We start from the raw sequence: 16,998 nt of genomic DNA on the forward strand, positions 1-16,998 counted from the left end.
CGCAACATCGCGTGAAGGTCTACCGAGTAAATGGCACCGGTTGGTCAGCACTCACGGTTTAGGCAGAGTACTTTCGGCTTATCCCACTTCCCGTTGGTGTGGCACTTGATGGTGGGGATGTGTCGCTGGATGAAGCCGTCCTCGCACTGGTATCTGACCAGCGAATGGATCTCGTAACGAGCTTTCTTCCTGCCAATTATCATGGCGTGTTCCAGAGCTGGTGGTGGGCCACAGAGCACTGACGGAGAAAGGGAAAGTGTTATTAAGATGGGGATTCTCCGATTCCCCAGCCGCATGTTTCCCGGCGGCGTGCCGTTCGCTGGCAGCGGGATTCTATACCCTCGCCGCTTGTCAATGGGATTTTCCACTGAAGCTACCCCACGCTGCCGGGAAACCAAATGTTGGGAGTGCGCTCCCGGCGGGAAAAGCAAATCGCTACGATCGGAGAGTTCCCGCCCAGGTAATCGACTGACTTTTCTTGTGATGGGAACTCATGAGCTCAAAAGTTGTACGTGCTGATATTTGCTAAGCTATATCATCCAATATGTTTCAACGCTAACAATGACTTTCGTCCTGCTCACTGAACTCTGGGATTATCAAATTTTACATCACGAAAAGAGGCATTTGGTCCATCGTGTCAATGCCAGCTCTGTGATAGTGCGACTCAGTTAGTCCCACTCCCTTGCTCCATCCTCGTGGCCCTACAAACATTTAATAAGAATAAGAATAATCTTTATTAGTGTCACAAGTAGGCTTACATTAACACTGCAATGAATTTACTGTGAAAATCCCCTAGTCGCCACACTCAGGCGCCTGTTCGGGTACACAGAGGGAGAATTCAGAATGCCCAATTCACCTAACAAGCACGTCTTTCGGGACTTGTGGAAGGAAACCGGAGCACTCGGAGTAAGCCCACGCAGACACGGGGAGAATGTGCAGACTCCGCACAGACAGTGACCCAAGCCGGGAATCGAAACCGGGTCATTTATTTTTTAAGTAGATGAAAGTTCCCTTTTAATAATGAATTTGCTTCCACCAGCCTTTTGGTTAGCATGTTTCAGCTCATCACAACTTGCTGTGTGTAAGAGATAAATCTCCAAATATAACTTCTGGGGCGGGATTCTCCGATATCGGCGCGATGTCCGCCGACCGCGCCAAAAACGGCGCGAATCAGTCCGGCATCGCGCCGCCCCAAAGGTGCGGAAGTCTCTGCATCTAGAGCGGCCGAGCCCTCACCTTGAGGGGCTAGGCCCACGCCGGACTGATTTCCGCCCCGCCAGCTGGCGGGAAAGGCCTTTGGTGCCCCGCCAGCTGGCACGGAAATGACTTTGCCAGGTGGCGCATGCGCGGGAGCGTCAGCGGCCGCTCACGGCATCCCCGCACATGCGCAGTGGAGGGGGTCTCTTCTGCCTCCGCCATGGTGGAGACCATGGCGAAGGCGGAAGGAAAAGAGTGCCCCTACGGCATAGACCCGCCCGCGGATCGGTGGCCCCCGATCGCGGGCCAGGCCACCGTGGGGCACCCCCTGGGCCAGATCGCCCTGCACCCCCACCAGGACCCCGGAGCCCGCCCGTGCCGCCGTCCCCCGCCGTCCCAAAGGTGGTTCAATCCACGCCGGCTGGCGTGGGTTGACAGCGGCGGGACTTCGGCCCATCATGGACCGGAGAATCGCCGGTGTATTCCCGCCGACCGGCGCGGCGCGATTCCCACCCCCGCCGAATCTCCGGTGGTGGAGAATTCGCAACACGGCGGGGGCGGGATTCACGCCGGCCCCCAACGATTCTCCGACCCGGTGGGGGGTCGGAGAATCCCACCCCTGGTTCTTGTTTTCCTTTCTGCTTTACTGGAGGGAGGGGGTTGCCCGTCTCTAATTGCCCCCGAACGTAAAATTTCAGAGGACAGTTAAGAGTCAACCACATCATATGTAGGCCAGGCCAGGTAAGGGTGACAGATTTCCCTCCCAAAAGTATATCAGTGACCAAGATATTTTTTATGACAATTGACGAGGCCACCATTACTGAAACTGGCTTTATATTCCCAATTTATTAATTGAATTGTCCCCGGAGCGATAGCCTGGGCCTCTGGATTACTAGTCCTACAGACAGTACCAACACACCATCATTTCCCCCTAATTCTTTTGCCAATTATTTTTAATCTCCAGTCTCTAATTACCGACCGCCCATTTCTACCACTCCGCCCCCCCCCCACGCCTTTAAGATCTCAAATACTTTCCTGACGGTGAATTACTTCTCAAAATGCAGTCACTGTTGTCTTGTATGAAAATACAGCAATTTGCACACAGCAGGATCCCACAAACAGCTCTGCGGTAATTGACCAATAATCTGCCCAGCTGATTGGCCAGTGCACCAGAAAGAACACCCCTGCTCTTCTCCAAACATTGGGAACTTTAGACATTCACACGAGAGAGTTGATGGACCACGGTTTAACTTTCTATCTGAGAGATAGTACCTCCAACAATGCAGAACTCCGCAATAGCAACACTGGAAACGGCAACCTAGATTCTATGCTTAAATCTCTAGAGTGGGACATGAACCTACAATTTTCTGATTTGGAGGCAAGACTGTTATAAACTGACCCTCACCCTCACTCTAATTCCTTGAAACCTTGTTGGTCCTACACTCAGGCACTTTGTTGGAAAATACCTGGGAGTGAGTGGGAAATGGGAACATCAGAGAGATCATAGTATTTACAGTGCAGAAGGAGGCCATTCGGCCCATCGAGTCTGCAGCGGCCCTTGGAAAGAGCACCCTACATAAACCCATGCCTCCACCCCATCCCCGTAACCCAGTAACCCCACCTAACCTTTGGACACTAAGGGGCAATTTATTACGGCCAATTCACCTAACTTGTGGGAGGAAATCCGTGCAGACACTGGGCGAAAGTGCAAACTCCAAACAGACAGTCACCACAACTAGATGCAGTATAGTTACCCTGCTGACGTTGAGGTTGGGCAAATTGTTTGGGGGTATTTGGAGGGATCTAACGCTGCAGTTAACTTTCTAAGCCTTTTGTACAGTCACCGATTGTCTGCGTGAAGCAGAGCCTCTTCCCAAAGGCCTAGTTGGCCCTAAGGGAGTCCTGTTGCAGTATTACAACACACTGTGAATGGTCAATGTAGGTTCATAACCCCACAGAGTGTCACTCAACCCCTATAACCCAAGGAAGGACCCATTCCACTTGGACTTCTGCTCCTTTACCTGTTCCTTTCTTGCAGATGTAGGGCAGGTTGTAGTTACATGGCACGTCATTCCACTTCCCATTTTCATGCCTGATTGTGACCACGCAGTCCTCTCCTCCTGCGAAGAAACTGTCTGGTTGGTTTTCTCGCCAGTTTTCATATTGCTTGGTGGGAAGAAAAAAATTGTAAATCAGCTAAAAATGTGGATTGGCAACTCACTACGTCAGTCGCGAATGACACTGCGCAGTGAGCCACGCTGGCCAAGAAGCACCCAGGTGTGAAGTCCTGTCTCGGACAAGTTGGTTTATTTCAACTTCGGGGACCATTATGGTTTGCTACAAAGTGGATCCAGAAATTAAATTACCCAAATGTTCCACTTCTGCGCCGAGGGTAAGGGATTAGAGATTCCCGGGCGTTTGGACACTGCTACCAAAAAGCATTGCACCTTGGCCTGGGCAAGGGGAGGAAATTGGAGGGGGTGAAATTGGAGTTCCCTGCCAGGTAGCTTCCATCCCGCCGAGATTCCAGGTTACACAGAGCACGCACACGGTTAGGAGGAGACATTCTTTGGGGAACTTAGGAAGGACACGGGGACATAATACCGTTCCACACAATAGGATCTGATTCAGAATGAGAAAGGGAAGGTGCATTCTGCTCCCCCCCCCCCCCCCCCTCCCCCGCCACCCCTCTCTGAGAACGGTGGAGACATTGTGCACGATTTAACGGAAATGAAACAAAGTCCCACGTCGGGCACGTTTAGCCAGGTGTTTCCCGCCGCTTGTAGCGTCAAGAACGACAGCCCCGCTGTTAAATGGGACTCTGCCTCATTTCTGGGCCTTGGCGAGGAACGCTGCCCCCCTCCCCCCTTCGAGGTCCACTTAGTCCCATTCCTGCACTAACAGACTTTCACTCACCAGTGCAGGAAGAGATCAGGGGGAGCCATTTTTAAATAGCGCCCCCATCTCTGAACACCCCCAGTGCCCCAACCTACCATCGAGGGGGTCCTCAAGTCCCCCGCACCCCACCTCATAAGGACAGTGCATCCCCGGGCCCGATCCCCAGCGCAAGCAAAATGCCACCTCAGCAGTGCCATCTGCTGCCCAGGTGACATTGAGAGTGCCAGAGTACCATTCTGCCCAGAACCCAACAGTCCAGGCACCATTCCACCTGGCCCACATTGGTGGAGACTACGGCTTAAACGGCACTCACTCTCTCAGGGTCTCCCAAGGGGGTTAGATTCCGATCCTTGGGCAACTCTGGCAGGAGCATATACAAGTGAGCCTGACTGCACACTTGAATATGCAAATTTAGGCCCCACCCATTGCATGCGGGATTCAGATCGTGACGTCTCGCGAGATCCCATTAGCTCTCGCCAGGTGTGACGAGCCGGGTAAATTGAGAGAGGCCTCTCGTGATGTTTTCCCGCCATGTTCCGAGTTGGGCGGGGCGCGGATGTTAGAATGCGCCTCCAAGGCTGTGTTAGACAGGTTTATGATTGGCATGGGAGTCGAGGGTTGTGGGACACGAGCAGCAATGTAGAGTTAAGGCCAGAAGCTGATCAGTGCATGATTTTATTTAAGAAAGGATATAAATGCTTTCGAAGCAGCTCAGAGGAGATTCACTCGACCGACACCTAGGATGGGGGGGGGGGGGGTTATCTTTCAAGGAAAGGTTGGACAGGCTGGATCTAAATCCATTGGAGTTTAAAGAATGAGAAGAAATCTTCTTGTAACATTTTATCCTGAGGCAACGTGACAGGGTGGATGTTGAAAGGATGTTTCCCCTTATGGGTTAGACCAGAACTCGGGGCACAGTTTGAAAATAAGGGGTCTCCGAGTTATGTTGGAGATGAAGCAAAATCTTTTATTTCAGAGAATCTTGAGCCTGTGGAACTTTTTTCCCCTGAGAGCGGTGGAGACAGGCTCATGGAGTGTTCTTATTTATTTTTAAAAAAAATTTAGAGTACCCAAATCTTTTTTTTTCCAATAAGGAGCAATTTAGTGTGGTCAATCCACCTAGCCTGGGGCTGTGGGGGTTGTGGTATTATCATAACTATCAGCATTACAAGGGTTAATGTGGTGTCAAGAGTAGCCACTAGAGGGAGCTACAGATACAATTATATAAGGCAATGATGAATAGGCAATATGTAAGGCAATACATGAATAGAAAAGAAAAGAAAAGAAAATACATAACAGGGCAACACAAGGTACACAATGTAACTACTTAGCACCAGCATCGCGTGAAGCATACAGGGTGTAGTGTTAATCACGTCAGTCCATAAAAGGGTCGTTTAGGAGTCTGGTAACAGCGGGGAAGAAGCTGTTTTTGAGTCTGTTCGTGCGTGTTCTCAGACTTTTATATCTCCTGCCCGATGGGAGAAATTGGAAGAGTGAGTAAGCCGGGTGGGAGGGGTCTTCGATTATGCTGCCCGCTTTCCCCAAGCAGCGGGAGGTGGAGATGGAGTCAATGGATGGAAGGCAGGTTCGTGTGATGGACTGGGCGATGTTCACAACTCTTTGTAGTTTCTTCTGAAGGTTTCTTCCTCTGAAGGTCATAAGAGCAGATAGTGGGAGCAAGGTTAAGATTGTACTTTATACCAGTTGTGAGATTAGTGGTAGATGAGTGTAGTTAGATGTTATTGATCAGTTATTGGACGGCGGCATGGTAGCACAGTGGGGGCGGTACGGTAGTACAGTGGTTTGCACAGTTGCTTCACAGTTCCAGGGTCCCAGGTTCGATTCCCGGCTTGGGTCACTGTCTGTGCGGAGTCTGCACGTTCGCTTCGTGTCTGCGTGGGTTTCCTCCGGGTGCTCCGGTTTCCTCCCACAGTCCAAAGATGTGCACGTTAGGTCAATTGGCCATGCTAAATTGCCCTTAGGTTAGGTGGGGTTGCTGGGTTACGGGATAGGGTGGAGGTGAGGGCTTAAGTAGGGCACTCTTTCCAAGAGCCAGTGCAGACTCGATGGGCCGAATGGCCTCCTGCTGCACTGTAAATTCTATGATTCTGGTTCTGTATTCCAAAGGAGGACTAAGTGTCGAATCCCAGTGCTAGTGGTGCAAATAAAATCATAGCTTTGTTTAAGTAAAAGCTGTACTGTGGCCTTTGGGGACACTACGCCAACCATCCTGAAATAAACAACACAAAGAACACCACTGGGGTGAGACCCCTGCAGACACGGGGAGAATGTGCAAACACCACATGGACAGAGACCCGGGGCCGGGATGGAACCCGGGTCCTCTGCGCCATGAGGCAGCAGTGCTAACCATTGTGCCACAGTTCCGCCCCTACATTGAGCGTTTATGAGGCAGATGTAGATACATTCTTGACGAACATGGGAGTCAAAGGTTATTGGGGGGCTGTGCAAACGTGGGGTCGAGACCACAATCTGATCAGCCATGGTTTTATTAAATGGTGGAGCTGGTGTGAGGGCCTGTGTGGCCTACTCCCAATTCACATGCTCATATCAAATTTCAATAGAGAATGAGACAGGGGTGGCCACTGAGAATGAGAGAAAAATAATCAATTTAAGAAAAAGTTCTGCTTTAGTTTCTGGTCTGGGAATGTGAGATGAGTTAACAATTCCCCGAGATTCCCTGATGGCTCAATGCTACGTGTTCTTTTCAAAACAAATCTTAACAACGAACATAAAGAAACCAGTCATGTCTCACTCCTGCCCTAACGCTGTGTTCGAGCATGAGGTCAAGCAGTTCCCTGAAGTGTCAGATCCCTTCCAGCTCCCATCCAGCCTAGTGCTGTTATCAGAGACATCAAAGCCAAGGTGAAAATCGATACAATCCATCGTCAGAAAACATCCCTGGGAGCCCAGCTTAACTCAGCTTACCAACCAAAACAACCATTTCAGAACCTTGCCACTTACAGGAAATCTTGTGATTTTTCACAAACGCAGAGCTGCAGAGATTGACAGAACGGGTAGTGAGCTGCTGAATTACAAACACCGTCCATTCACACTCTGCGGCCTAAAGTGACTGCAAGGGCCTAAATTTATGCTTGTCATATTGCACAGGTTTTCACTTAGTTCCAAGAAAATAAACGAATACCAGAATGTATAGCACTAAAGAAGCAGAGGGTGACGGTGTTTGTGTGTATGTGTGTGCGTGTTTCAACATGTGGGTGCATGTGTGTATGTGTGTGTGGGGTGTGTGCACTTCTACATGTGTGTGTATATGTGTGTGCTTCTACATGTGTGTGTGTGCTTCTACATGTGTGTCTACATGTGTGATTCTACACGTGTGTATCTATGTGTGTGCGTGCATGTGTGTACGTGTGCTTCTGTGTGTGTATGCTTCTACATGTGTGTGTGTGTGTGTGTGCTTCTACATGTGTGTGCACATAATCAGCAAAGTCTATGTATGTAAGAATATCTCTATCGCAGCCACAAGGAAGAAAGGGATTGGCTGCTGTAGTGTGGCTCATTTGAGAAGTCCACCTTTGTGATCTGGTTGAAAATCCAATCCAGCCAGACGATTTTGGTCAATCTTAATTAGTTTCCAGAGAGCTCTGTTCCTCAACATGAAACTCCCTCTCCCTCCCCCCCCCCCCCCCCCCCTAATTTGATGTCAGTTGATAGTCTTGTTCAGAGAGGCTACAGGATGTCCAATGTGGGAAATGGAAAAAAGATCCTTGCAATATATCTTGTATACCTTGTGTTGCCCTATTATGTATTTTCTTTTCTTCCCTTTTCTTCCCATGTACTTAATGATCTGTTGAGCTGCTCGCAGAAAAATACTTTTCCCTGTACCTCGGTACACGTGACAATAAACAAATCCAATCCAAGCCAATCCAATGGAAGCTGCTTCACTGAGATCGGCGCTGGAGTAAGTTATTGGGGAGGTGTGGAGTGAGCTCCAACTCGTGCTGTACCTGACTTGGTACACATGCCAATGAATGTTCTGAAGCGAGTTTGTTCCCTTACCAAAACAAGTACAACAGAGTGTGTCCCTGTGCAGATTTCCTCACCCATCATATTGGGAATAGATTCCCAACATAGCTCTTGATGGATAAGAATTCAACTGGAAACACTAATTCATAAAATCTATTCCACAAAATATTGAATTTTACACTCACCTGAGAGGTTAGACAGCGTCTCGGCTTGACATTATACCTTAAAGGTGAGAGTGTAGCATCAGCTCAGTCCTGCGCTGGGAGGATCAGTCCACATTTTGAACCAATGAACTTAGAGATGAGTACGCTACCAACTGAGCCTCGGCTGATACCAAAGGACTAAGGTGGACGAGCTAAATGGCTTTCCCCATCTTTGAATCACTCTTGTGTGTGTGGATGGATGAAACATTGCAGCTCAAATTCCTGCTTTTGTCTTTCTTTGCCCAGACCTCCCTTCACAATCCATCACCATGGCAACAGTCAAGGCTTTCATGGAAGACTGGCATCTAACGGCTTGGTCTAAACTTACCAAAGAAGTGCCATCAGTCCATTGGAAATCCTCCTCGATCGTCCTGTCATTGAGGCCAATCCAAGCGTACTCCCGACCCAAACCTACACACCGAACAGACGGAGAACATCAAGGATGTCATTCTGGCTCATGTTGTTGTGGAATTCATATCCTCAGGAGGAACGGAGGTGCTCCTAAGCCCGACCCCCTTCTATCCCATGCCTTTGTCCTGGGACACCAAGACTCTTCAGCCAGTCTTCTCTCTGTGTTTGGTGTCTTGGTGACTCTTTTTCCTACTTCAGCTCATTCTCTCTCTCCCCCCCACCCCCCCCAACCCCCACCCCCCAATAACAAAGTTCTGGCGCTCCGATAATTTTCCTGCCCTCGAACGATCTACAGCCCTTAAAACCCCACGTTTGGAGTCACTAATACAGATAATTGGCCCAAAAAAACCCAAGGAGAGGCGATGAGAAATTTGTTTTTAAATGTCACAAGCTGCTCAGATCTGGAAAGGGTAGATTGAACAGTAACTTTCAAAAGGAAATTGCGGTTTCCGGGTGCGGCGATGACCAGCTGAGTCGCACGTTTCGGCAGCTCCCTGTGAAACGGACTTTTGGGCTCTTGATAGGAGCCCCAACGGCAATTTTGACGGCTAAAAACACTGTGCGGTAAACCAGAAGGGAATCCCCCCTGGATACGGATGGAAAAAGGAGGAGAGAGTGGCCAGATTGCAGTGGATCCTTTAGAACAGCGGCAAGGAAGGCAAGCAAAAACCAAGATGGCGTCGGAAGGTGGCAGTTTAACATGGGGCCCTGAACAACAAGAGTTCTTGAAATGCTGTGTGGAAGAGATCAAAAAGGAAATGAAGAAAGAGCTGTTGGCCCCGATACTACAGGCGATCGAAGGGCTAAAGGAGGAACAAAAGACCCAGGAGCGGGAGCTTCGGGTCGTGAAGGCAAAGGCAGCCGAGAATGAGGACGATATACAGGGCCTGGTGGTGAAGACGGAGACGCAGGAGGCACATCAGAAACGATGTGTGGAAAGGTTGGAGGCACTGGAAAACAACGCAAGGAGGAACAACCTGAGGATTCTTGGTCTTCCTGAAGGTGTGGAGGGAGCGGACGTCGGGGCATATGTGAGCACGATGCTGCACTCGTTAATGGGAGCGGAGGCCCCGGCGGGTCCGTTGGAGGTGGAGGGAGCATACCGAGTGATGGCGCGAGGACCGAGAGCAGGAGAAATTCCCAGAGCCATAGTGGTGAGATTCCTCCGTTTTAAGGATAGAGAAATGGTCCTTAGATGGGCGAAGAAAACTCGGAGCAGTAAATGGGAGAACGCGGTGATCCGCGTTTATCAAGACTGGAGTGCGGAGGTGGCGAGAAGGAGGGCGAGCTTTAATCGGGCCAAGGCGGTGCTTCATAAAAAGAAGATAAAATTTGGAATGCTGCAACCGGCAAAACTGTGGGTCACATATCGAGGGAGGCACCACTACTTTGAGACGGCGGATGAAGCGTGGACTTTTATTGTGGAAGAAAAACTGGAATGAGCGGGTTATTAAAAAGAACGTTCGAACAAAGTGGTGGGGCGAATGTGGGGGGCAAAGAGGGGTTTTATGTACTAGTCCTGCGATGTGGTAACTTTTCTCTCTCCCACAGGTGGTGATGGGGGGAGGAGGGGAGGTGGAGGAGATGGGGCGTTGGCCATTGGGGGCGGGGCCAAGGGAGAAGCGCGGGCTTGGTTCCCGCGCTATGATAATCATGGCGGGAATAGAGAAGCAGGAAGGAGGGGGCATCGCACGGTGCGAGCCGAGGTCACGGGGGGAAGCCGAGGTCAGCCAGAGTTTGCTGACTTCTGGTAGCAACATGGGGGGAGTAATTACGCTAGCGGGGGATCTAGCGGGGGGGGTGGGAGGGGGGAATTACTGGGTTGCTGCTGCTGGGGAGAGGGGGGAGCTGGTATGGGAGAGGATGGGCGGGGGGGCACCACCTGGGGGAGATACAGCTGCGTGGGAACCGGGTGAGGAGCTGGAAAAAGGTGATGGCTAATCGACAAGGGGGGGGGGGGGGGGGGGGGTAGGAAGCCCCCCAACTCGGCTGATCACGTGGAACGTGAGAGGGCTGACCGGGCCGATAAAGAGGGCACGGGTACTCGCACACCTTAAGAAACTTAAGGCAGATGTGGTTATGTTACAGGAAACGCACCTGAAACTGATAGACCAGGTTAGGCTACGCAAAGGATGGGTGGGGCAGGTGTTCCATTCGGGGCTAGATGCGAAAAACAGGGGGGTGGCTATATTAGTGGGGAAGCGGGTAATGTTCGAGGCAAAGACTATAGTGGCGGATAACGGGGGCAGATACGTGATGGTGAGTGGCAAACGACAGGGGGAGACGGTGGTTTTGGTAAACGTATATGCCCCGAACTGGGATGATGCCAATTTTATGAGGCGGATGCTAGGACGCATTCCGGACCTAGAGATGGGAAAGCTGATAATGGGGGGAGATTTTAATACGGTGTTGGAACCAGGGCTGGATAGGTCGAAGTCCAGGACTGGAAGGAGGCCGGCAGCAGCCAAGGTACTTAAAGATTTTATGGAGCAGATGGGAGGTGTAGACCCGTGGAGATTTAGCAGACCTAGGAGTAAGGAGTTCACGTTTTTCTCCTATGTCCATAAAGTCTACTCGCGAATAGACTTTTTTGTGCTGGGTAGGGCATTGATCCCGAAGGTGAGGGGAACGGAGTATACGGCTATAGCCATTTCGGATCACGCTCCACACTGGGTGGACTTGGAGATAGGGGAGGAAACAGGAGGGCGCCCACCCTGGAGAATGGACATGGGACTAATGGCAGATGAGGGGGGGTGTCTAAGGGTGAGGGGGTGCATTGAAAAGTACTTGGAACTCAATGATAATGGGGAGGTCCAGGTGGGAGTGGTCTGGGAGGCGTTGAAGGCGGTGGTTAGAGGGGAGCTGATATCAATAAGGGCACATAAAGGGAAGCAGGAGAGTAAGGAACGGGAGCGGTTGCTGCAAGAACTTTTGAGGGTGGACAGACAATATGCGGAAGCACCGGAGGAGGGACTGTACAGGGAAAGGCAAAGGCTACATGTAGAATTTGACTTGCTGACTACAGGCACTGCAGAGGCACAATGGAGGAAGGCACAGGGTGTACAGTACGAATATGGGGAGAAGGCGAGCAGGTTGCTGGCACACCAATTGAGGAAAAGGGGAGCAGCGAGGGAAATAGGGGGAGTGAGGGATGAGGAAGGAGAGATGGAGCGGGGAGCGGAGAGAGTGAATGGAGTGTTCAAGACATTTTATAAAAAATTATATGAAGCTCAACCCCCGGATGGGAGGGAGAGAATGATGGGCTTCTTGGATCGGCTGGAATTTCCCAAGGTGGAAGAACAGGAAAGGGTGGGACTGGGAGCACAGATCGAGGTAGAAGAAGTGGTGAAAGGAATTAGGAGCATGCAGGCGGGAAAGGCCCCAGGACCGGATGGATTCCCAGTCGAATTCTATATGTGGACTTGCTCGCCCCGGTACTGACGAGGACCTTTAATGAGGCAAAGGAAAGGGGACAACTGCCCCCGACTATGTCTGAAGCAACGATATCGCTTCTCTTAAAGAAGGAAAAGGACCCGCTACAATGCGGGTCCTATAGACCTATTTCCCTCCTAAATGTAGATGCCAAGGTCCTGGCCAAGGTAATGGCAATGAGAATAGAGGAATGTGTCCCGGGGGTGGTCCACGAGGACCAAACTGGGTTTGTGAAGGGGAGACAGCTGAACACGAATATACGGAGGTTGTTAGGGGTAATGATGATGGCCCCACCAGAGGGAGAAACGGAGATAGTAGTGGCGATGGATGCCGAGAAAGCATTTGATAGAGTGGAGTGGGATTATTTGTGGGAGGTGTTGAGGAGATTTGGTTTTGGAGAGGGGTATGTTAGATGGGTGCAGCTGTTGTATAGGGCCCCAGTGGCGAGCGTGGTCACGAATGGACGGGGATCTGCATATTTTCGGCTTCATAGAGGGACAAGGCAGGGATGCCCTCTGTCCCCATTATTGTTTGCACTGGCGATTGAGCCCCTGGCGATAGCGTTGAGGGGCTCCAAGAAGTGGAGGGGAGTACTTAGGGGAGGAGAAGAGCACCGGGTATCTTTGTATGCGGATGATTTGCTACTATACGTGGCGGACCCGGCGGAGGGGATGCCAGAAATAATGCGGATACTTGGGGAGTTTGGGGATTTTTCAGGGTATAAATTGAACATGGGGAAAAGTGAGTTGTTTGTGGTGCATCCAGGGGAGCAGAGTAGAGAAATAGAGGACCTACCGTTGAGGAAGGTAACAAGGGACTTTCGTTACCTGGGGATCCAGATAGCTAAGAATTGGGGCACATTGCATAGGTTAAATTTAACGCGGTTGGTGGAACAGATGGAGGAGGATTTCAAGAGATGGGATATGGTATCCCTGTCAATGGCAGGGAGGGTGCAGGCGGTTAAGATGGTGGTCCTCCCGAGATTCCTCTTTGTGTTTCAGTGCCTCCCGGTGGTGATCACGAAGGCTTTTTTAAAAAGGATTGAAAAGAGCATCATGGGTTTTGTGTGGGCCGGGAAGACCCCGAGAGTGAGGAAGGGATTCTTACAGCGTAGCAGGGATAGGGGGGGGCTGGCACTACCGAGCCTAAGTGAGTATTATTGGGCCGCTAATATTTCAATGGTGAGTAAGTGGATGGGAGAGGAGGAGGGAGCGGCGTGGAAGAGATTAGAGAGGGCGTCCTGTAGGGGGACTAGCCTACAGGCTATGGTGACAGCCCCATTGCCGTTCTCACCGAGGAACTACACCACAAGCCCGGTGGTGGTGGCTACACTGAAGATTTGGGGACAGTGGAGACGGCATAGGGGAAAGACTGGAGCCTTGGGGGGGTCCCCGATAAGAAACAACCATAGGTTTGCCCCGGGGGGAATGGATGGGGGATATGGAATGTGGCAAAGAGCAGGAATAACGCAATTGAAAGATCTGTTTGTGGATGGGAAGTTCGCGAGTCTGGGAGCGCTGACCGAGAAATATGGGTTGCCCCAAGGGAATGCATTCAGGTATATGCAACTGAGGGCTTTTGCGAGGCAACAGGTGAGGGAATTCCCGCAGCTCCCGACACAAGAGGTGCAGGACAGAGTGATCTCAAAGACATGGGTGGGGGATGGTAAGGTGTCAGATATATATAGGGAAATGAGGGACGAAGGGGAGACTATGGTAGATGAACTAAAAGGGAAATGGGAAGAAGAGCTGGGGGAGGAGATCGAGGAGGGGCTGTGGGCAGATGCCCTAAGCAGGGTAAACTCGTCGTCCTCGTGTGCCAGGCTAAGCCTGATTCAGTTTAAGGTATTACACAGGGCACATATGACTGGAGCACGGCTCAGTAAATTTTTGGGGGTGGAGGATAGGTGTGCGAGGTGCTCGAGAAGCCCAGCGAATCATACCCATATGTTTTGGTCATGCCCGGCACTACAGGGGTTTTGGATGGGGGTGACAAAGGTGCTTTCAAAAGTAGTAGGAGTCCGGGTCGAACCAAGCTGGGGGTTGGCTATATTTGGGGTTGCACAAGAGCCGGGAGTGCAGGAGGCGAGAGAGGCCGATGTTTTGGCCTTTGCGTCCCCAGTAGCCCGGCGCAGGATATTGCTAATGTGGAAAGAAGCCAAGCCGCCGGGGGTGGAGACCTGGATAAATGACATGGCGGGGTTTATAAAGCTAGAGCGGATTAAGTTCGTCCTAAGGGGGTCGGCTCAAGGGTTCACCAGGCGGTGGCAACCGTTCGTCGAATACCTCGCAGAAAGATAGACGGAATGGGAAAAAGAAGGCAGCAGCAGCAGCCCAGGATCAGGGTGGGGGGGGGGGGGGGGAGGAGGAACCAGAAGGACTCTCAGGGTTGTTAATATATACTGTATAGTATGTATAGGTCGTTGCTACAGATAATTATATATTGGACTGTTAAATTATATTTTTGGAGAGTGTTACTTGTGACAAGGCAGTTGCCAATTAGGGTTAGTTTTCATTTTTGTTATTTATTATTTATTCATTTTTTGTTTATAAAATAGATCATTGTTATTTGTGTTGTTATAATATTGTGTAAAGGATGCACAATGTACTGTGTTGGTTGACCAAAAATTTTCAATAAAATATTTAATTTAAAAAAAAAGGAAATTGCTCATTGATTTTGAAAAGGAAAGCATTTGCTGGAGAAATAGCAGTGTGGGCAGTACCAATTGCAGAGCTTTTGCCAGGAGCTGGCACAATTAATTGTGATTAATCGTGTGCAGGTCATGGACACTAACTGGGATTCACTTGGGTTGCATCTAAATAGATAAAAATAAAAGTGAAACTCTGGCGGTTGAACTAATCGGCCTGTTCTTGTAAGGTTTAAAAGTGTGTAAAGATTGGCTCCGGTTCCATCCTTCACCAACTAGCTTTCTGGAATAAAATAGTCTCAAGAATGATGGGCTGAATGGCCTCCATCTGTGCCATACAATTCTACGATTCAAGCCACTTTCCTTTTTCACTACTCTCCCACTGTTAACCCTTTGTGCTGTCTTGCACTGTGGGCACAGGGCTCTGTCTGGGTTTCTCAAATGATAACAGAGCCCCTTTTGAGTCCAGTGGCTGTGTCGCCAACTCGCTTGGGGTATTCCTGGAGGTTGTGTCTTGTGACCTCCCATTGCCAACTGCTCCCACAAGCCCGCCAACCCAGTTAAACAGCCATTTATTTTTAACCCGCCACCATATTTTTGTAACTGAGCAACAAAAAATGAAAAATGCAAAAATAGTTTCTTCAAGGCCCTTAGGATTTTTCTCCCAGGTTTTCTCACAGTATTATCCGAGAGATTGCTTAATCATTCTTGGAGGGATGTCTGTCCTATTCCCAATGTAACAATGCCACCAATGACAATACTCCAAACGCACAACGTATTCTCTTTGAAAGACTCACTGTTTAAGAATTCCTTCTCTTCAGTTGAGTGCAGGCTGGCCAGGTGTGCACCGTGACTCCGGCAATCCTTCTCTGCATTCTCCCACACGCGTCTGTGAGAAAAATATCGATAGCAGTGGCCCAGGAACTTTTGCCAGTTGTGATCACATCCCTCGGTATCTGGGTGTCCAAGGAAGAATTCAACAATATTATCAATGAGTTACAACTCGGTGTTGTCCAGCCCACGCTCCAGTGGTGGGCAGGGATTTACCCTGTACAAGATGGGGGGGGGCGGAGAAGGAAGACGGCTCTGAGCAATATGTTGCGCATTGCCAGCGGGCGAGCAGAGCCTGTAACACTACCGTGACCAAAAGCACGGCAAAATTGAATGGAAAATTGTTGACACTGCGATTTACAATGGTGAATGTTGACAAACGCTGCGACAGCACACATCCTGAAAATGGATCCGTTAAAGATCAATACAATGGACAGCAATATCCAGGGAAAGAAGAGGTGATGGAAAGAGTGGATGGGGAGAATTCTGAAGGAGGGCGGAGTGGAGCGGCATAAATGATGGTGCGAAGTGTTAAGGATGAATGCAATGTGAAAGGGCTGGAACAGTCATTCTTTATTTAGTCACCGCCCCCACGTGCATTAATCAAACGAGTTGTTTGAAGGACACAGTACATAAAACACTTCAGGATTGAATAAGGCTTCCTTGATTGGGAAATAAATAAACAGAAGGACTGATAATTCACAGAGAATATTTACTGAAAGACGATTCAACAACCTGTCACTCACTCTGTTTGTATATCTCTGGTATAAACGGGCTGACCTTTCAAGTAATGAAGAGTGGTTCTTAATAGGTTTTGTAATAGGTTATAAAATAAGTCTACTGCCTTCAGTTTCCTGGGAGAAAGCTATAAACATTTTCACCCTGGAACACATTGGTTCAGAGGTTTAGCAGTGCCAGCCTGGTTAATCTGCAAAGGATTCCCTTTGTATACTACCCAGGCTCCCTTTCCATAGCAATCTGATTGATCCATCAATCGACCAGAAAATCCATCCCGAGTGTTATGCGATCGTTCCATGAACTTGCTTCCCGTGTTTTCCGACTTTTCTGCTCTCCACCCTTTGTTCCTGTTTGTTTAGAATTGACTTTTGGGGTGTGGGGTGTCGCACACAAGACCAATTATTGCCCATTTTCCTGGCACCCCTGAGAAGGTGGCAATGGTCATTCTGCTTGAACTGCTGGCTGTGGTTTGATACGGCTGTACGATGTGCTAGACCCACTTTAGTCAAGGGTCAACTCCATTGGCATGGGACTGGGGACACATAATGAGCCCGATCAAAAGTAAGGATGGTGGAAAAATCCAACAGTTTCACAGAACAAAGAACAATACAGCACAGGAACAGGCCCTTCTGCCCT

General features: G+C 49.9%; 1 protein-coding gene across 3 annotated transcripts in view; it reads right to left on the minus strand.

The window, feature by feature from the left end:
- ncanb (neurocan b) overlaps positions 1-16,998 on the minus strand; it is a 263,481-nt gene that overhangs the window by 14,213 nt on the left and 232,270 nt on the right. For all 3 annotated transcript variants that reach the window (XM_072482254.1, XM_072482255.1, XM_072482256.1), the window contains 4 exons: positions 15,591-15,749; positions 8,632-8,714; positions 3,219-3,363; positions 56-238 (listed from right to left, as the gene is read on the minus strand). In XM_072482254.1, the coding sequence (XP_072338355.1) occupies positions 56-238; positions 3,219-3,363; positions 8,632-8,714; positions 15,591-15,749 (570 nt within the window). The remainder of the gene's footprint in view (positions 1-55; positions 239-3,218; positions 3,364-8,631; positions 8,715-15,590; positions 15,750-16,998) is intronic.

The sequence above is a fragment of the Scyliorhinus torazame genome, chromosome 18, assembly GCF_047496885.1.
Source record: "Scyliorhinus torazame isolate Kashiwa2021f chromosome 18, sScyTor2.1, whole genome shotgun sequence".
NCBI lineage: Eukaryota > Metazoa > Chordata > Chondrichthyes > Carcharhiniformes > Scyliorhinidae > Scyliorhinus > Scyliorhinus torazame.